The sequence below is a fragment of the Boleophthalmus pectinirostris genome, unplaced genomic scaffold, assembly GCF_026225935.1.
Source record: "Boleophthalmus pectinirostris isolate CB_2022bp ecotype Guang Dong unplaced genomic scaffold, ASM2622593v1 HiC_scaffold_3, whole genome shotgun sequence".
Taxonomy (NCBI): Eukaryota; Metazoa; Chordata; class Actinopteri; order Gobiiformes; family Gobiidae; genus Boleophthalmus; species Boleophthalmus pectinirostris.
In genome coordinates this window covers 10,358,309-10,379,757 of record NW_026571299.1, presented here as the reverse complement: position 1 = coordinate 10,379,757, position 21,449 = coordinate 10,358,309, and the positions used below count along the sequence as shown (strand labels likewise).

Genomic DNA, 21,449 nt, shown 5'->3' with positions numbered 1-21,449 from the left:
ACCATTTGTATTGGTAAAAGACATAGGATGCAATAAATAAATAGCAAAATTAAACAATAATTAGATATAAAGTTACTTATTCAGTGATTTATTGAATAATATAGAAGTTGATATAGTAATGACTGCTTATATTACTACGTCTTAACAAAATAAAATAAATAAAAACAAGTAACATAAGCACCAGGATGGCCGAGTGGTTAAGGCGTTGGACTTAAGATCCAATGGACTGAAGTCCTCGTGGGTTCAAACCCCACTCCTGGTAGAGTTTATGTAAATACTGCTAAAGTTATAAGCTACTTGTTCTTCACTAAATTGATGCATCTGCTAATAAAGTGAAACTGTGAGACTAGAAGAAGTCTAGTGAGAGAGCAAAAAAGCAACAGTGCCTTTTACCAACATAACTAGGAGACAGATGCCTCGTTCTGAAGACAACTGTTCAAATAAACAAGTCCACAGAAGAAGTGTGGTCATTCAAAATGTGTATTCTCACTCTCTCTGTGTGGGAAAAGGCACCAACTATTTTTGAAGTGAAAAGAAATTATGTATTTCTTAGGACACAGTATTTTATAACCAGGATGGCCAAGTGGTTAAGGCATTGGACTTAAGATCCAATGGGCTGCAGCCCTCGAGGGTTTGAACCCCACTCCTGATAGAAATATGTTTAAGGGGCATTAGTTTAGTGAAGCCTGAGTAAATATACAACAAATGAGAGGGAAATCTGGACTGTATGTATGTATGTACATATGTAGTGTCACAGAGCCTGGACCACAAGGGAAAGGTTTTGTATTTCAGTTTGTGGAGTCAAAATCTGGAACTTTATGAGTCATGAGCTCAAAAAAATGTCTAAATAGGAAAATGTTTAAACATAGATATAAAGAAATTATTCTAGCTACCTGTGCAGAAGAAGGAATTAAAGTTTATTTGTCATCTCAATGTAAACGACACTATATTTATTTTTGTATCTGGAGTAATGTGACTTACTGTAAGAGTCTGGCAGAAGCACATTATTGCTTTAATGGGATTGTAAAAGCGGGTGGGGGTAGATAAGCGGTACTTCTCGCCACTCCTTTTCGGAATGACAGATTTTTATTTTATTTTATTTTATTTTGGAGACTACAGTTGTGATGGGCAATGTAAAATAATTGCCTTTATGTATCTGTTGATTACTGCAATTTATCATGTATGGAAACATCCGAATAAACTTCAGAGTTCAGTACAGTTCAGATGCAGAATTATAAACACATTTTTTTAAAAAAGATTTTATATCACACAAACTTGACTCTTCTGAGCTTTAAGACACGTTATAATGTTGTTAGCTCCTCAAAAACAGACCTGGAGTTGTGTTTTGTTTCACACAAGTTTGAGTAATTTCTTATTATTAGTCTGTCAGATCTCAAAATACTCTGATCCACCTTGTGACGTCATGAAGCGAGAGTTTTCACATTCCTTTTACCTTTAGTTGAATAGAAATAGACAGTTCCAGGACTGAAATCATCCAAATGATTCTAGTGAAGGTGTATGGAGCACTTCCTGTATTACCACATGATATCACAAGGTGGAACAGAGTGTTTTCTGTTTGACAAAAGCCTAAATATGCAGAATTTCTGTGTTAAACATGTGTGAATGAAACAAAACACAACTCCAGGTCTGTTTTTGGTGAGGAAACAACATTAAAACATAGATCAGAATCTAACACAATATGGACCCTTTAATATCTATTTCTCTGTAGCGTCGCACTGGACTGACATATGTCAAATCCTCAGACATTTGTGACAGAATTAAGCAGTTAGACGCTAATCAAATCATGGGTTGCCAGGTTAGTAGGTAAGCGCCGAGCTACACCTGGCTAAGTCTTATCCACTTAAGTCCATCTGCGGCTGCTCTGCTCACAGTTCAAACAACACCTCCCAATGTTTTATGTTAGGAAAGACTGATTTTGTTAGTATTTTTCTACAGGAAATGCATCAAAAACTACATTTGTTAAATAGATGTGTTTTCAATACTTCTAAACGGTTAGTCTTAATACTTAACCATTTTGAAATAGTAAGATAATTGTTATTTTTTAAAATTATTTGCCCTTAAATGTATTATTATAGTATTGAGTTTGATGTTCGTGAATGTATCTTGAAGTTTTGAATGAATATTGTTGTTGGAGAGAATAAGAGGAATTGAGAAAATGCAGGGTTTGTGTGTTAAACATGGGTGAATGAAACAAAACACAACTCCAGGTTTGTTTGTGATGCATAAATCAGAAAATAGCGTAATATGGGCCCTTAAAATAATATTTCTGACACTGTATTTAATTTCAGTTGTTAGTTTAAGCTCTGTGTTTCTCCTCACCTCCAGGACAGCGGGGGCACGGTGCTCCTGAACCCCAGCGTCGTGCTCCTGGTCCAGGCTGGAGATGCTGGACTCGTGCTGGGGGTCCTGGAGGGAAGAGCTGTATCCTGAAACACAAAGAGAACTGTCAGGAACACACGTCTAATTGAACCAGCCGCTGATGGATGCAGGAGGTTTTGACACAAGGCTTTGGGTAGAAAATGAAAAGATAAACCAACTAGAAATAATAAACAAACTAACCATGCACTGAGTAATTCCAATTAGAAGACTTAACTTTATTTGAGCAGATTTCACTCGAAGTAAAATTATCTACAAATGGATTAAGTGTGTTATTCCTAATTTAAAAATGTCAAATGATCAGTCTTTATTTATTACATTTTTATGAGGTATTAACTGCCAAAACACAGGCCCGTCGACAGAGATTTAGGGGCCCGGAGTAAGAAGTGTCACATGGGCCCCCCTCTAATATAAATTAATAGGAGGAGGGTCCAATTCTGGGCTCCTAAAACTCTGGGGAACAGGACAACAGATACCTTCGCCCCCTCTTCGTTGTATTCACTGAAAACGATCTATTAAAATGTTTATTAAGCTTCAGTTTTGCTTTTGGAACATACAATTTAGTTTCTATTTTAAGTGCAAACCGTTCTTTTTTCTTATCTTCAGTTTAAATTGGTGTATTTTCCTATTTCAGCTACAAAAAGGTAGATAATTTTACTTGTCATCTGATATCAACTCAAATCAATATGACATGTTCTGAATCTAAGTAATTTTACCTTGGTAAGATTTCGATTTTTATAGTGTTTGTCTGACTAGTGTTTTTGTAAGTATTTTTACTGCATACAGAGATGGGTAGTACAGTAATAAATGTTTGCCCATCAACAAGAAATTATTTATGGCAACACATGGGGATTAGTAGCCTGATTCATCGGCCGGTTTCACTTTGTGGAAACCGTCTGACCTTGCAGCATTAGGATTTGTTCGCTCGACGGTAAGTGGGTACTTTTCTCATTTAACTAATCGCTGCTATTTGGTCGTGATGTATGTAATGCTCCTCTAATGGGGTTAACTGGTACATTAAGCTTTTCCCAAATCCCGTAGGAAGAAGGACAATAATGTCTTTCCCCTTGATAAAATTCACCAAGCATTCTCTTTGTTCCGGCTTTAAATCCTTGAAATCGTTGCCAACAAAGAATGTATGGCTCTTCGCTGATTGGCTGGTGCCAGGATTCGCACTTCCGGGGATTTTACAAACTGTCTAGTGTATTCTGATTCCTGACCTAGTCGTGGAAGAGAAATGAAATTGAGTGGAGGCACTAGCACCAACTTGTGATATTGCATGTCTAAGCAGCGCCTACTGGCCTTCATGGTCATCACAACACACTTGCTTTATAAACTTAACCTCTTGCTTTTGTGAAGACAGAGTGCTAAATTGGGAAGCATCTACAACATCTTGATGTGACAGCAGTGTTACACACTAGTAGCTCCTGAGTGAGTCAGTTGTTAGAACTGTCCAGAAAGGGTGGGAGTAAGTGGAACCAAATGGATGGAGCCTTTTGATAAATTACTTCAATTCTCTTACAGTCTGCCAAGTGTTCGCACAAATGAAAGTCATTATTGTTTTAAATTGATTGATAAGGAGCTCATTACTTAAAATTAGGGATGCACTGACCATCTTATTTCCTTAAAACACAGTTACTTTATTATACACGGGGTCCAATTTTGTTATTGATGTAACTGTTATTTATCTTTCAAATGACCACTGAACTAGCCTGATTCATCAGTCGGTTTCACTTCATGGAAACCGCCTGACTTCGCAGCATTAGGATTCTTTCGCTTGACTGTAGGAGGGTACTTTTTTTATTTAACCAATCGCTGCTATTTGGTCATGATGTATGTAATGTGCCGGGAACATTCAGTGGTGTCCAAGTAATTGCCGGCACAGCAACAAACAAAGCAGAGACTGAACATGTCTGTCAACAATCAGTGTCGTTTCTGCAAGGTGAACTTGCGAAATTAAAAAATGCAAAGTTTGTATCATCTACATCCATCTCAACCGCTTTGTTTACTGTTCACAGCTCTTTGCTGATTGGCCGGTGCACGGTCTACAACTTCCGGGGTTCTTGCAAACCATCTAGTGTATTCTAATTCCTGACCTAGTCGCTGGAAAGAAATGAAACTGAGAGGAGGCACTAGGTAGCGCCAGCATGGCTACCACTGAACAGCTTTGAAGAAATAAAAGTTCAAACTTTCTGAGTCATTCTAGGCCAAAATCGGCCTGTAAATAAGCTTATTACAACCACTTAAAAGCCCAATCACAATATTGGCATAATTGATACCTGATCCAGCATTTTTTTTCGGTATCAGTGCTAATATGTGATACCAGTATCGGTATCAGTACATCCAGTGTATACTCACCAATAAGAGCATCCAGGTCTGGTGATGTGTGGTTGACTTCCAGATCATCCAAAAAGTGGGCGTCCTGTCCCTCTGTCTTCTTCTCTGTTGCTGTTGTCTGTCCATCCTCCGCTGTATCTCTGTCCCACTCCTCTCCTCCTCGCCTCTCTCTCTCCTCCGCTCCCTCCTCTACTGCTTTCATCTCCTCTCCTCCTTCCTCTCCCCCTCTCCTGTCTTTCTCCTCTCCTCCCTCCTCTCCCCTTCTTCTCTCCCTCTCCTCTCCCCACTCGTCTCCTGTCCTGTCTTCTGTGTCTGTCCCATAGAAGCCTGAAGCCTCCAGGGAGGTGTCTCCTGCTCCTGGCCCAGCAGTGAGCTCTGACTCTGGGTCAGCAGGATCAGACGGTCCCTGGTAGTCTTCTGGATCTTGCGGCACAGCGAGATGAACCATTCTCTGAAAAAAAAAAAAGAGATGTAAAGAAAGTTAATGTGCATAGAGTTAAAGCTTTAGACGTATAAATTGGCAGATGATGGAGGCATGAATGAATCAAACCTCAACTTCGTATAAGATTTTGAGGAAGAAAGAACTACTAAAGAAGACATATTGTGCAAAATTAACTTTTTTGAGCTTTTAACCATGTTATGATATTGCCCCCTCATCAAAAACATACCTGGAGTTGTTTTTTTGCTTCATTCATGCTTGTTTCATTAATCTCTTATTCCAAAGTCATCTGTGTGATCCACTGTTAAAAGGCTGTACATTAAAGACGACATATTGCGCTTGTGTCTGCTAGGACATTTTAAAATCACAATATTCATCTACTGCCAGACTGCTGTAGTGAAGAGGGTGCTGAGCTGAAAGGCAAAGCTCTCGATTTACCAGTCAGCCTACGTTCCTACTCTCAACTATGGTCATGAGCTCTGGGTAATAACCGAGAGGATGAGATTGCGGATACAAGACAAAATGTGTTTCCTCCGCAGAGTGGCTAGGTGCTCCCTTAGAGATAGGGTGAGGAGCTTAGTCACATGGGAGGAGCTCGGAGTAGAGCCGCTGCTCCTCCACGTCGAGAGGAGCAGCTGAGGTGACTTGAGCATCTTCCGAATGCCTCCTGGGTGCCTGCATTGGGAGGCCCCGGGGAAGACCCAGGACATGCTGGAGGGACTACGTATCTCGGCTGGACTGGAAATGACTTTAGGTCCCCCCAAAAGAGCTGGAGGAAGTGTCTGGGGTGAGGAAGATTTGGGAGTCCCTGCTTAGGCTGCTGCTCCCGCGACCCGGCCCCGGATAAGCAGAAGAAAATAGACGGATGGAATATTCATCTAAAATGTCAATCTAAAACTTAATATAAAAGAACATTGATTTCCTTGTGTCCAATTGGAGCTGACGTCGCTGTAGACGTCATCACAACAATTGCAGTTGATCACACTACCAAAATATCTATGTGACGCTGCCAAATCCTACACTTATCCCTGATTAAGAAAACAAAATTGGAGAACGGAGAAGAACATAGTGGGCGTATGCCACTGTCGGTGAAAACAGGGTTTGATAGAAGCAATAATACATTAAATACAATATATACATTATAAAAAATTACTCAAACATGCACAAATCAAACAAAATACAACTATGAGAGGGGAAAAGAAAAGTGGAAGACAACTATAACATTTAGCATCATAAGTCTGCTTTAACATTAGCACCCCCTCCCTACCCGGTTTGGTGCCCATGCCCATAATAACCCTGATTTAAAGCGTGTGCCCTCACCTCCATTTCGTCTTTCACTCCCAGGTTATCATCTAAGACTCTGTGATGTGGCGCGTTCTGATTGGTCCCTTTTTCCTCCGTATGGTTACTGGTCATCTCAGGTTTGGCCCCGGTCCTTGTGGTCTCGTGTATTTCAGGCCAGCCCATGTCGTGGACCAGGTGCGGCTGGGCTCTGACTAACTCCGGGGCCACCTGTCGCCGGGCTCGGACCAACTCCTGGATGAAGAAGGGATAAGTCTGGTCTTGGTCCTGGTCCAGACCTGATCCGGCAAAACTGAGGGGGATGACCCGTGGAGAGGAGTCCAGTCTGAAGGCACCGCCGCTGCTGCACACAAGAGCTGCAGAGGACACAAAGAAGAGTTTTGTTGTTTTAATACATGATACAGCAGTTGTTAAAAGTAATAAAGTGCAAAAGTAAAAGTGATGTAATTGTCTGCTAGGCCATAACTAGACAAAACCAAGTCTTCAAGGGGCTGTTACCTGATTTTTTATGTAGCCTAATAAAGTGAAATCTGTTTTGTCTAAGTATCTACATTGTGAAATATTGTTGTTGTTAGCAGAGGTGGGACCAAGTCTTTGTTTTGCAAGTCTCAAGTAAGTCTCAAGTCCTTAACCTCAAGTCCGAGTCAAATACAGGCAAGTCCAAATCGAGTCACTGGTCCATAAGTCTAAGTCAAGTCCAAGTCATCTGCTTTGAGCTTCAAGTCATTTCAAGCCTTTAAACCAAAATACCAAATATGGCTTAGATTTTTGCAATTTATAAGACTTTTAAGATAAATTGTACCTAAAAAATGATAGTATATTTAGGCTCAAAACATTTCTGTTTAACTGTGCATATAACTGAAAGGTTTTCATTCTGCACTCTTCTCTCCAATTAATGTCTCTCTTTTGTCATTTTAATCTTCATGACTATTTATGTTTTGGTTTGTTTTTATTATGATTTTAATGTATTTCTTATTCTGTAAAGCACTTTGAATTACTTTGTGTATGAATTGTGCTATACAAATAAACTTGCCTTGCCTATTTATATATGAGAATTTATAGAGTATATAAAAGTTGTAAAAATGAATTTAGTTAATTTTTCCTTTTTAAATGTCTTGACAAGATGTGAATCATTACAGTCAGAATAGAAAGAATTCAGATTTAAAAGTGCTTCTCATGTCTTCTCGAGTCACAGGCCTCAAGTCCAAGTCAAGTCCCAAATCACTAACCTTCAACTCCAAGTCGAGTCCCAAGTCTTAGTCCATTTTATCAAGTTAAGTCTCAAGTCCTAAAAATAGTGACTCAAGTCTGACTCAAGTCCAAGTCATGACTTGCAAGTCCTCACCTCTGATTGTTAGCTTTACTCTGAAGGCAATAGTTCACTCTGGCTTCTAATAAATTCATCATGGTGAATAATTAGGCTACTCAGAATATATTAAGAAGTAAAGAATAACTGGTTCTATTTCATCCTTTCTTCGAGATGACTATATGTAATTATACTTCTATGAATCCTGGTGTTTATGCAGGATTCATAAATCACTAGTTACATTCTAGGGATGTAACGATATCCAAATCTCTCAGTATGATATTATCATGATATGCAACTCACAGTATGATATTTATTGTGATATTTTGAAGAGGCTGATATAATTGTAGATAGGACAGTTTTTTGCTTTAAAAATACCTTGACACGATTTTGTTGTGAATTATTTCCATCATAATCCCAAGAATTCATGTAAAAAAACTATTTTTTTCATGTTGTTTGCACTGAAATGGGATATGTAGTTCCTTATGTTTAGCAAAGAAACTTGTAATTCAATATATTGTGACAGCGCACGATATTATTGTGAGACTTTTGACGATACGATATCCCGATATTTTGGTTATTGTTATATCCTTATCACATACATAACTTTCGATCGCTGGAAAGTTAGTTTGCAAATAGCAGGTACAGCACCTTTAAAGGTCTTATATTGGGCAAAAATTTACTCATCAGCTTTAAGGCACGTTATAATGTTGTTATCTCCTCGAAAACAGACCTGGATTTGTGTTTTGTTGCATTCACACATGTTTTGAGTAATCCTTTATTATTAGTCTGTCTATATCTGGAAAGCTCAAAATGCTCTTTTCCTGTTTTTTGTGACGTCATGTAGTGGTAATTTTCAAGTTACCAGCTACATTTTACCTTTAGTTCAGTAGAGATGGGAAATTTCCAAAGCTGAAAATCCTGTACCACATGACATAACAAGATGGACCAGAGAGTTTTCTGTTTGAGAGAAGAGCTAAATATGCAAGGTTTGTGTGTTAAACATGTGAGAATGAAACAAAACACAACTCCGGTAATATTTTTGATGAGGAAACAACATTATAACTTCAGAAAATAGTGAAATACAGGTCCTTTAAGTAAGATAAAAGGACCTCTTGTGTATTTCTTTCATATAACAAAGCTCCAACAAGAGACCCCAAAATCCCATTATAATATAGCATACAAAACAAACAATAAGCGAACGAGAATCGCTTGAAAGCTGAAACTCTTTCTTTGCAAACACACAGCAGCCATTTCAAGCATGTCTTAATAAAAAGCCAGCCATAATGAAAACCATGGCGCATTATGACAGTGAAGTTTCAGATCAAATCCATTTAACTCCATCCCTAACCAGATCTAGCATCGTTTGAGTTTTATTACAGAGAGACTAGACGGACTGCAGATAACGCCAGTCTGCATTAAACATCACAGATTAGATCTAGCGTCTTATCTGCTTCGCCGACCTTCAAATGGACCCACAGAGCTTCCATCATCTGAAGTTTATGCAGAACGTTATGAGGGCTGTGAATCATATTAATGGTGTAATTCGAGCTAAAACAATCAGTTCCTTCCTGCAGACTGGGACTCTCCTCTGTACTGGAGATGAAGCAATAATAATATGAATTTTGTGAAGTAGTATCGTCTCAAATGTGTTGCTCAGTTGCACACTTTTAAAACATTTTTGTGTTTGGAATATGGCAGTAATGGTGGCAGGAGTGTTGTTATCATACTAAAATTATAAATTGATTTTGATACTAAGGAATAGACTCGATACTCAATACCAGAGGTCGGACCAAGTCGTTGTTTTGCAAGTCTCAAGTCTTTGACCTCAAGTCCGAGTCAAGCCCTAAGTCGAAGACAGGCAAGGCCAAGTCGAATCTCGAGTCACTGGCCCATAAGTCCAAGTCAAGTCCAAGTCGTCTGCTTTGAGCTTCAAGAAATTTCAAGTCTTTAAACCAAAGTACCAAATATAGCTTAGATTATTGCAATTTATATGACTTTTAAGATAAATTGTACTTGAAACCAGGTCTTAAATGGGCTGTACCTGATTTTTTATGTAGCCTAATAAAGTGAAATTTGTTCCGTCCAAGTATCTACAGTGTGAAATATTGTGTACAGTCTGCACTTAATTATAAAGTGTTTTTATTGATGGAGAATTGTTGTTGTTAGCAGAGGTGGGACCAAGTCTTTGTTTTGCAAGTCTTAAGTAAGTATCAAATCTTTAACATCAAGTTCGAGCCAAATTCCAAGTCAAATACAGGCAAGACCAAGTCGAGTCCAAGTCATCTGCTTTGAGTGTCATTTCAAGTCTTTAACCTAAAGTACCAAATATAGCTTACATTTTTGCAATTTACATGACTTTTAAGATAAATTGTACTTCAAAAAATCATAGTGTATTTATATATGAGTATATATATGAGTTTATAGAGCATGTAAGAGTTGCAGAAATGTTATTTTTTCCTTTTTAAATGTCTTGACAAGATCTTAGTGTAAATCATTACGATCAGAATAGAAAGAATTCAGATTTAAAAGTGCTTCTCAAGTCCCAAAGTCCCCTGAAATCCCAAATCATTGCCCTTCAAGTCCAAGTCGAGTCCCAAGTCTTAGTCCATTTTATCAAGTCAAGTCTCAAGTCCTAAAAATAGTGACTCAAGTCTGACTTCAGTCCAAATCACAACTTGCCAGTCCCCACCTCTTCTCAATACTGATTCTAATAATGTCATTTTCGGGATTAAATCATAGTATTTTCTTTTATATTCCCATGTGGCCTTATATCTGTGTAATCCCTCAGTGGTCCAGGTAGGTGAGTGGTCCATGGGTGTATACTCGTCTATGTGCTCTTATACTTGTTCTGATACAGCTCAAGATCATTCTGAAGCTATTCACGAAAGGTTCATTTCTGTCCAGTTTTTCTGTATTAATAAGTGCTCAAAGGAGTATCTTTGATTTTATTTTATTAACGTTGTTTTTTGGATACTTCTGACAACCCTAGAGATCAGAAGAGACCTGTCAAGGCAAACCCCGTTCACAAAGCCTGATCTCGTCTCATCTCAGAAGTGAAGCATTGCTGGGCCTGGTCAGTACTTGGATGGGAGACTGCTGGGAATATCAGGTACAACAGTGGGGAGCTAGAGGCAAAAACAGTTTGCCTTGTGCTGTGTAATGTGCGTAATGGGGAGCTTGGGTACTGCGTGGCTACAATAGTAATTTACTACCACCAAGTGTGGAGTGAATGAATAATAAATGAAACATAAACCAGTTTCCTATAGCTCCATTTTAAACTATAGGGATTGTAGAATAACATGATCGCAACCTATTAAGCGTAAATTTGCAGCCAAGTGTAGCCATTGTCATAGTTGTACTCAAGTAGAACAAATCTTAATGACTGTCTCTGTGTCGCCGGGTAGAGTTGACTCCCAGCATGCCTTGGTGCTGTCTGGACCACAGATGGGCCGTGGTGACCTAAAGCTGTTTGAGCAGATTACTGTATGATGTCCACATGTCTGCGGCTCTGTCTCAAGTGTTAAGGCCGTGACACCCGCAGTCTGCCCGCAGCGTCACACATCCACTAACCCAGTTATGGATTCTCACCGCAGCAGCACAACCACCAGCCGCCTCAGCCTCTCGTCTTCACCATCACAAGTGTCAATATTGCCCACAGGGATTTTTGTTTTGTTTTTGTAATTACACAGAAATGATTAAAATGAGTTTCCTCTCCAGTTTAGAGTCACTGAAGCCATCCTGTGGAGGTGCTTCATCCAGACAGGTCAGACTCAGAATGTCCAGAGTCACACAGGCCTGAGGAGGGTTTAAACCTCCTGAGTCTGTGTGTGGTGAGTCATAATACCAATATCTTAAACTCAAATTTTATTTCAGAAATTTGATACAACAAGATAATAAAGAAACTACTTTTTAACAAAAAATAAAACATGCTATCTTTAGTTTGGTTAGTTTTAGTATTGACTAGTACCTGTATGTCATTTGTACAGATAAAATAAATTTAACTTTTTTACCCCAGTGGAGCAGTTCAGATACTCACAGATAGGGGTGTGCCAAAATATCAAAATATCAATATATCGTATCGTTTAATGTGATGATACGTATCGATATTGAGGGCTGCTGTATCTATATATCACCAGGAGTATTTTTGGTATATTTTGCTAAATTATTTTGTTACAGCGTGCTTAGCGGGAGGAAACTTGTTTATGCAACATACTTGACATATTCACTGTTCTGATGTGAACTTTGCACAAGAAGTGGTTTAACAAAGACTTTTAGTATCACAGCCATGATTTAGCCTTTATTTTTTATTGAACCATATCGAATCATTTTGAAATATATTCTATCGAAACAAGTGCACTGAATTCAGATATGTATCGTATCGTGGCCTATGTATCGCGGTATGTATCGTATCATCAACTTCTTAATGATACCCAGCCCTACTCACAGAGCATAAACGACAAAGACACTGCCTTAATAGGGACACTGCTGGTTCCAAGAATTAGTCTGGATGATATAAAAAAAAAACAGAAGTGGGACAAAACCCTTCTCAATTAGTCTCAAGTCTTTGGATTCAAATCTGAGTCAAGTCCCAAGTGAAAGACAGGCAAGTCTTGCCCGGGGCTCAGACTGCGTGTGGTGCAGCTCCAGTGTTGCAGGTGGAGGTGAGTTTTCTGAATAATTCAAAGTGACGAGAGAGCGCAGTCTGCACATGTGCACGTGTGCAGTGCAGTGGAGGTGTCTGTGATGGTGCTGCGGCACTCAGGATTTATTAACTACTTTAAAAAGTCCTGATTAGTCCAGTTCCAATCAATGGCCTTGAAGTATAAGTCTATTTTATTAAGTCAGAATAGTGACTCAAGTCTGATTGGGGTCCAAGACACGATTAACAAGTCCCCACCTCTGAAAATAGATGCATAAATATATTATAAATCATTTATGTGATACTAAAGGACTGATCAAAGAATGGAAGGGGTGAAGTCCACTAATACTTTGATTATTACTGAAGAGTAAGTATACAACAATATTCTAAGATGTTGAAATAAACAGATACAAAATGTCAACAGTCAAACAAGTCCATGCAAAATGTAAGACTTAAAAAGAGTATATTTTATAGTGCATTTCTTACCAGAGACATCATCATGCACACACACACACCCACATGCACACACACACACATTCATGAGAAAGCAAACACAAAGCAACAACAAAAACAGGACCTTGACAAACCAGACCTATTGAGGTACAGAATGACAGCTTATGTAATACAGGACGAGACAGAAAACACTCAAGCATAAAGCAGTAGATCTTCATCTTGATATAAACCAACCATAACCTTATACCTATAGGCTACTTAAAGCCACACTATGCAACATTTTAGCCATAATATAAAGCATGTTTATCAAAAGTATACAAAATCAGATACTAATCAATACTGAAACTAGTATCAAAACTAGATACTCGTTTGAGCAAGTCACATTCACAGGACAGAAATGAAACTTCTATTTTCCTGGAATCAAGCAGGTGCCAAGCCACATCCAGAAAGTTACATACTGTACCTTTAAAGGTCCTATATTATGCAAAATTTATCCTGTAAGCTTTTAGCCATGTTATAATGTTGTTACCTCATCAAAAACAAGTAACAGTAACCCTTTATTATTAGTGTGTTTACATCTCCAAAACTTAAAATATCCTGTTCCACCTTGTGATGTCATGTAGTGGTAGTTTTCAAGTTAACAGGACCTTTTACGTTAAGTTCCACAGAGATAGACTATTCCAGGGCTGAAATTATCCAAATGTGGGCGCTTGCGAGTAAAAACGACAAAATATTTTATCAGAAGTGCCTTTCGTTTAGATGGTGATGCCGTTTTTGGGGCTCAAAAAAGCAAAAATCTGAAACCACATTCCAGAGTGGAAAAGTTGAATACACTCCGCCGTAGCGTTTCCGTCTACACTGCCCAAGACGCAAAACTCTGGTCAGATCTGCTCACGTCACATACGCGTTTAGTCACATACATCACCATCTAGCATCACCACGTAGCGGCCTGGCATGCATACCCAATTGAATTCCACACACTTTTGCGTCACCGTATGCATGCAGATTTCCTCCCGAAAACGCTCGTCTAAACGTGGAATAAATGCAGGTTTTGTGTGTTAAACATGTGAATGAAAGAAAACACAACTCCAGGTCTGTTTGAGATCATAAAACAACATTATAACGTAATATTGGCCCTTTACATATTTTTAATTTTCCCCTGAATTTTCCCCGATAGGCTTCTGTAATCACATTGTGCCTTTAGCTGGAACACACTTAATAAAACTAAATGCCAGGTACTACTATTTTCCTTATAGATTTTTCTTACCTCATCTTTATTATGTCAAGAGATAATTGTTTTACCCCCCAAATATTGACTGCGTACAACAAATGAGTTTGACTTTACACTCCCCTTTAAAAGTGCTTTAAAGTGTAGCCTATAAAACAAGTCTCTGCGGATGAACGGATGAGCGAGCAGCGGCAAGGAGAGATACAAGGAAAGGATGCGAGGAAGTAAGGGTGTAGGAGACGAGATTAGGAACCTATACCACAGAGAGGAAATGTGCGGTGGTGAGTTCAATGCCGCCCATCAATACAACTAAGTGCACGGATCAGACTTAACAAAGAAAGTGTAGCCTTAGTTGATTTCAGATCTGTTTAAACAAGATTAAAGATTAAAGAGGCCCTGACAGATTTCTTCTAGTTTCTTTTAGTTTAGGTAAATACTTTTTTCTCCACACTGTTTTTGAAGTACCATAATCTCCTCATCAAACAACAAAATATTCTGTCGTATTCTGGATGACACTGCTTACGCTGTAGTTAAAGCTGCACTACGTAACTTTTTGGTTAAAGGTCGATCACCTGCTTGTTTCTATGGATCATTGCTTTGCCTGGAATGTTCCACAGTATGACATTAAACAGCTCTACTTTACATTTATTAAATTACAGGTGGTTTTATGGCTTAAAAATACCAAGAAATCTGTCTGACTTGTAACTTGGTCGAGATGAAGATAGAAAGGTTTAATGCCATACTGTGGAACATTCCAGACAAAGCAATAACATCTCCATGGAGCACAATGCACCTTTGAGATCTAGAGCATGTTTTGGTATTTTTGTGTATTCTTCTGCATGTTTATAAGGGTTTAAAATGTGAACTTTAAACAAAATTGTATTTGAAAAATTCAAAGAAAAGCTCTTTGTCTTAGATTAGAAGAGGGGGTTGGGATTAAATACATTTTCTTCTTCCCACTCCTTTTTTTTGTTGTTGTTGTTATTTCTGCTATGATTTCATTAATGTTATATGTTCTGTTGTAAAAGAATGTAAATATCTTACTTGCTGAAAATAAATACGTAAATCTAGTATTAGTAAAACATGAATCACAAATCACAAAAAAACGCACCTGCCATACCTCTCAGACAAATCACAATTAGATATTTTTTCCAAAATTTTTCCGTTTTACTCCAAATAGTGTTATAAAGCAGCCATTTTTGGAAGGAGAGACACAAAACACATATGCCTATACATTTTAATACACATTCTGTTGGAAGAAAACCTTAAGGAAGCAACCATCACACAAAGCCAATGCTGAAAACAAGAGGAACAAAAGGATGAAGGGAAACAACTTTACTTGCTGACTATATTATATGTTCCTCACTCATGGTTCAAATGTAGGTATTTGATAAGAGGAAATTTCAATTCTAATTAGGAATGGGCGTGGGATTAAATAAATTATAGTTCTTCCGACTCTGTTTTGGACATTTAATTTTACATCTCTGTACCTTTGGATATCCATCATTTTGTGACTTATGGGCCCATAGGCTCTATTCACGTTTACATCACAAACTAGAAAGACATTTGGAAAGACACGATTACAACTTCCCAGGCCCAGCTTTCTCCATCTAAATGTCATCGTAGTGTTCCGTTATGTTCGGCGAATCAACAATTACAACCATATCTCAGTTTTCGTTATTTTCCCACTGACACAAAACTACGAGCGAACTGGGTATATGTGATTAGAAGAGATGAGGCGCCAAATTCCAGATTATTCCAAATAGCACATACATATCCAGTCTATATTTTACCGCTGATGACATTTACTTCAGTGGGTTTTATCACAGTCGATCGGCGAGGCCACTGTCAGTAACTACATGGGAAGTTGAAATTGCATCTTTTCGAACATCTATCTGGTTTGTGATGTAACATGAATAGAGCCTATTACGTTTTTTCTGATTTATGTTATAATGTTGTTTCTTCATCAAAAACAGACCTGGAATTTTGTTTTGTTTTGTTTCATTCAACACACAAAAAACCCTGCATATTTAAGATTAATTCTTCTCTCAAACTGAAAACTCTCAGTTCTACCTTGTGATGTGGTAATACAGGAAGTGCTCCAGTGTGTTTTTAAACTTACCTCCACTAGAATTATTTGGATAATTTTAGCCCTGGAATCTTTGATCTCTACTGAACTAAAGGTAAAAGGAGCTGTTAACATGAAAACTACAACTTCATGACATCACAAAGAGGAACAGAGCATTTTAAGATTTGGAGATGTAGACAGATGAATAATAAAGTGTTACTCAAACATGTGTGAATGAAACAAAACACAATTCCAGGTCTGTTTTTGAGGAGGTAACAGCATTCCAACATGTCTTAAAGCTCACAGGAATCAATTTTGCGTAATATCGGACCTTGAAAATAAATTCATTCATTCAATATTCTATCTGTACAAAGCTTCGTTTTATCATTCCGTGCAACTATTTGAAACTCACTGAGGTCTGGAGGTCTGATCGTGCTGCAGATTACAATGTGCTGATCTCATCTGGTCTGATGCATGACTCATCCATTCACAATTACAGACACCATTTCAGTCAACAAAAATCTAGAACTGGGTTTAAGAAAGAAAGAGAGCTGCACCAGAAAGGGCACCTGGTTTAAAAAGTTACCAAAAAGATATATGCAAACCACTTTTTATGTTTTCAGAAGTAGCAGGGGGTTTCGCTTATATTGCAAGTTTAAAGGGCCCATATTGTTATAATGTTGTTTACTCATCACAAACAGACCTGGAGATGTGTTTTGTTTCATTCACACATTTTTAGCACACAAACCCTGCAGATTTTAGTGATGTCATGTGGTCATACAGGAAGTGCTCTACTGCAGGGGTGTCAAACTCAAATTCACAGAGGGCCAAAATTAAACACTGGGACTTTCCTGGCGCAAACTAAATATTTATTGAAAAATTTCAGCAACATCTGTATGTTTTTGCTTCTTTCAAGATGTGTAATGTTAAACCTTTTCTTATTAAAATAAATGTTTAATAATAGTTTTGCTTAAACATTGAATCCAGAACAAGCATAATTTAAAGTAATAATAATTTTTTAAATAAACAATGTCTCTATAGCCCAGGGGTGTCCAAAATTTTGAGAATAATGAATAATTGAAATATGTGCAGGTTTAACACATTAGAATGAGTCATTGGTCTTTACTCATCCTAAGATCCTTAAAACCACACACTCAATATTAAAGATTAGCTTTACCAAGGTAGATTTTCAAACAGCTTGCAGTAAAAAGTAAATTTTTAATTGATCCAAGGTAATTTGGGCCAATTCACCTAAAAGCCTGAGGGCCAAGAAAAATCTGAGCCTAGAATTGCTAATCTCTACTGAACAAAATATAAAAGTGGGCTGTAAATTTGGAAACTACAGCTTCATGACATCACAAGGTGGATGAGGTGAATCGAGCATTTTGAGTTTTGGAAACGAGCACCAGTAATGAATAAATACTGAATTGACAATAGTATTTCCATGGAGTTGGTAGTGGACCCCCCACCACAAAGGTTACACAGTGCACCTTTAATCTTGCAGCCCTAGTTACCATCAGAAAAAAAACATGTCTACTCCTCTTCTACTAGTACATCTGTTCTATCCACTGGGGGTCTGTGTGTAAAACCTGATGTCCGTGCATTAACACCCTGAAATCTGCTTACACAGAGAGGACCCTCCCCCAAATCCCCCTCTGAATTAAACAGAGCGAGGAGGGGCCCACGGGCGCTTTACCGTGAACGTAATGTACCACAGAGCCAGATTTCTGTTTATAAGAGTGATGACAAAAAGAACTAAACCTGGACTAAAGCGAGGTAAACCAGGATTAAACCAGCGAAACACCAACTCAACGTTTAATCCAAGTTTATCTGCAAAGCACATTTCATAAACTAGGACTAAATCAAGACTAAACCAAGACTCAGCTAGGACTGAACCAGGATTAAACTAGAACTCAATTAGGACTAAACCAGAGCTAAACCAGGACTAAAGTAGGATTGAATGAGAACTACACGACAAATAAACTAGGTCTAAACTATGGCTAAACCAGGTCTAAACCAGGTCTAAACCAGAGCTAAACCAGGACTTAAAAACAAATAAACTAGGACTAAACCAGGACTAAACCATAGCTACACCAGGACAGAGCTAAACCAGGATTAAAATAGGACTGAACCAGGACTACAGAACAAATAAACTAGGTCTAAACTATGGCTAAACCAGGTCTAAACCAGGTCTAAACAAGAGCTAAACCAGGATTAAACCAGGAGCTAAACCAGAGCTAAACCAGGACTAAAGTAGGATTGAATGAGGACTACACGACAAATAAACTAGGTCTAAACAATGACTAAACCAGGTTTAAACCAGGACTAAACCAGAGCTAAACCAGGACTAAACCTGGTCTAAACCAGGACTAAAGTAGGATTGAACCAGGACTACACAACAAATAAACTAGGTCTAAATTATGGCTAAACCAGGTCTAAACAAGAGTTAAACCAGGACTAAACCAGGACTAAACCAGGTCTAAACAAGAGTTAAACCAGGACTAAACCAGGGCTGTAGTTGGAGTAGGAGTTCTTGCTTGCCCTGTCAATTGATTAGTTGCCTAAAAAGGGGGCGTGGCTAAAATCTGTATGAGTCTGACCCAAACTTCAGACACAACAAAGAGTTCATGCAAAAATAACAATTTATCCAGAAATGTGCAATGTGCTGTATAAAGACAGATTAAACTTGTGAATCATGAAATACCAAATCTTACTCATTCACCTTTTTATGCTGTTGCCCCATATAAATCCTTATAATCTAAATCAGAAGCTCATTTGTACTCTGATTACGTAACGCCAGAACATGTAAACCGTTACTCCCCAACACTGAATGAGGCATACAAGTGATTAATTCAACCTTTTACAACTTAAATCTTACCAAAAAGCCAATAAATAACCAAAAAACTCACATTCCAGTAGAGCAATAAAAATCCAAACAATAAATACTGACCCTGGCTTTCATATTTTGAACGAGCGGCCGATATTCAGCGAGTAAATCAAAAAATCTAACACAGCTTTAAACTTCGAGCTGCACTTTAAATCATTTCAAATTGATCTCCAACTATATTTCTCTAACCTCTGGTTTGCCTCCAACCTAGTCCTTAAAGTCCTGGTTTAAAGTCTGGTTTAGTCCTGGTTTAAGTCCTAGTCCTGGTTTAGTCCTGGTTTACTCCTGGTTTAGTCCTGGTTTAAAACCTGGTTTAGTCAAGACTCCCTGGTTTAGTCCTGGTTTAAAATCCTGGTTTACCTGGTTTAGTCCTGGTTTAAAAAAAACTGCTCAAAACGCAGCTTTTCCTCACAGCCTCAGCTCCCACACATGACTGCTCTTCATTATTGTTTTGTGTGTCCTGTCCTTGTTTTAGTTTAACTTTATTATCTTTGTGTCATTGTGAAAAGTGATAAATAAAACTGATGTATTATTATTATTATTTTGTCATTTAAACATTTGATATTCACATTTTCGGAAACTCACATTCACTCTCCACATAAACCTGCATGGACCCATGTGTTTACAGTCACAATCTCAAACACAATCCTTATTTTAGTCCATATATTGATCTTGCGTTAACATATTTATATATTTTTTTCTATTGGTAATTCTATTTTAAAGGTACAACGTGTAATTGTTCTGGTAAAGTGCTCTCTATTGCTTGTGTCCATGGAGATTTTATTGTTTTGTCTGAAATGTTCACAGCATGAATGGAAACCTGTGTTGGACGTTTTCATTTACAGGTGTTTTCTTGCCTCTCCACAGATCTGATTTGTAACTTGGTCTATAGTCGCGCCACCTGCTCGAATCCATGGATAAAGTAACGTTTAAGTAATGCTGTAGTTCTTTAGACCGATCTTGGTCTCGAGAACGGCCTCAAGACCATTTTTTTGCAGTCTTGGTCTCTTTTCTTTGGACTCGACCGCATTAGGACTCAGTCTTGTCTCGGTCTTGAAGGTGCTTGGACTCAGTCGTGTCTCACACTCAACTGTGTTTGGACTTGGTTTTGTCTCGGTCTTGAAGGTGCTTGGACTCGGTCTTGTCTCGGTCTTGAAGATGCTTGGACTCTGTCTTGTCTCAAACTCAAATGTGTTTGGACTCAGACTTGTCTCAGTCTTGAAGGAGTTTGGACTCAGTCTTGTCTTGATCTTGAAGGAGCTTGGACTCGGTCTTGTCTTGGACTCAACTGCGTTTGGAGTCGGTCTTGTCTCAGTTTTGAAGGTGCTTGGACTCGGTCTTGTGTCTCTTGGTCTTGACGGTGCTTGGACTCGGTCTTGTCTCGGTCTTGAAGGAGCTTGGACTCGGTCTTGTCCTGATCTCAAGGTCTGACACTCGACTCAAAATGGAGATAGATTTATAAAAACATGCCAAAATAACTCAAAAATAAAAAAAAATAAATGTAGAAAATAACAGAGATGGTCTCGATTTGGTCTCGATGGGCCGTGGTCTTGGTTTTTAAAACTCTTGGTCAAGAGATCTTGATCTTGTCTTGGTCTCGGGACTGTGTAGTCTTGGACTGGTCTTGGTTTCTCTAAGTGCGGTCTTGACTACAACACTACATTTAAATCCAATACTATGGAACATTCTAGACAAAGCCACAACATCCCCATGGAGACAAGCAGCCGTAAAGTTACGTAGTGTGCCTTTAAACCCCAGATAAAGTAGCGTTTAAGACCATACTGTGGAACATTCTAGACAAAGCAACTACATCTCCATGGAGACATGCAGCTGATGGCAGGCACTCCACCGGAAAGTTGCGTAGTGTGCCTTTAAACCCCAACCTACTTATGCGTTATTCTCAATATTTTCTTGTCAATCTAACACAAAATGCACAGGCTACAACTCCAAAAACAACTACAGCTTATATGTTTTCCAGAAAATATTCGATTATTGATTAATTATATCATAAAAAAAAAAAAATAAAAATCGTATCGTAACAGCATACTTGAGTCATTGTGGCGTACTAACGACAAACTTGCCTCCGCAGTACCTTAATATGCTGATTTACATGCTTTTTTTTCTTTCGTCGTAACATTGCAATACATTTTACGAACCAAAACCCCGCGTAAAAACAAGCACTTCGTAAAACGTGCGTGCTATTTTCTCAAGTTAACGCCAATTTGCGCATACGTTAAAATTACGCACACATTTTTCGGGACTTACCCAGTAGAATAACGCGATGCAGGCCCTTCATGTCTGCTGCAGTGCACAACATCTCTCCAAATGGACACTCCGTACCGCCGGGGCTTTTTGGGGAGGCTGGATGCCGCTGTTGAGAGCTCTCTGGC

The 21,449-nt window shown here is 38.5% G+C and overlaps 1 protein-coding gene and 2 non-coding genes across 3 annotated transcripts in view; 2 read left to right on the top strand and 1 right to left on the bottom strand.

Moving 5' to 3' along the window:
• podxl2 (podocalyxin-like 2) overlaps positions 1-21,449 on the bottom strand; it is a 31,736-nt gene extending 10,287 nt beyond the window's left edge. The window contains exons 1-4 of the mRNA XM_055160843.1: positions 21,325-21,449; positions 6,494-6,831; positions 4,756-5,185; positions 2,341-2,447 (exon numbers count right to left, since the gene is read on the bottom strand). Of these exons, the coding sequence (XP_055016818.1) occupies positions 2,341-2,447; positions 4,756-5,185; positions 6,494-6,831; positions 21,325-21,376 (927 nt within the window). The 5' untranslated portion in view covers positions 21,377-21,449. The remainder of the gene's footprint in view (positions 1-2,340; positions 2,448-4,755; positions 5,186-6,493; positions 6,832-21,324) is intronic.
• On the top strand, positions 180-262 carry trnal-uaa (transfer RNA leucine (anticodon UAA)). The gene has a single exon. It is a non-coding gene; the product is annotated as a tRNA-Leu (tRNA).
• trnal-uaa (transfer RNA leucine (anticodon UAA)) lies at positions 570-652 on the top strand. Its single transcript has one exon. It is a non-coding gene; the product is annotated as a tRNA-Leu (tRNA).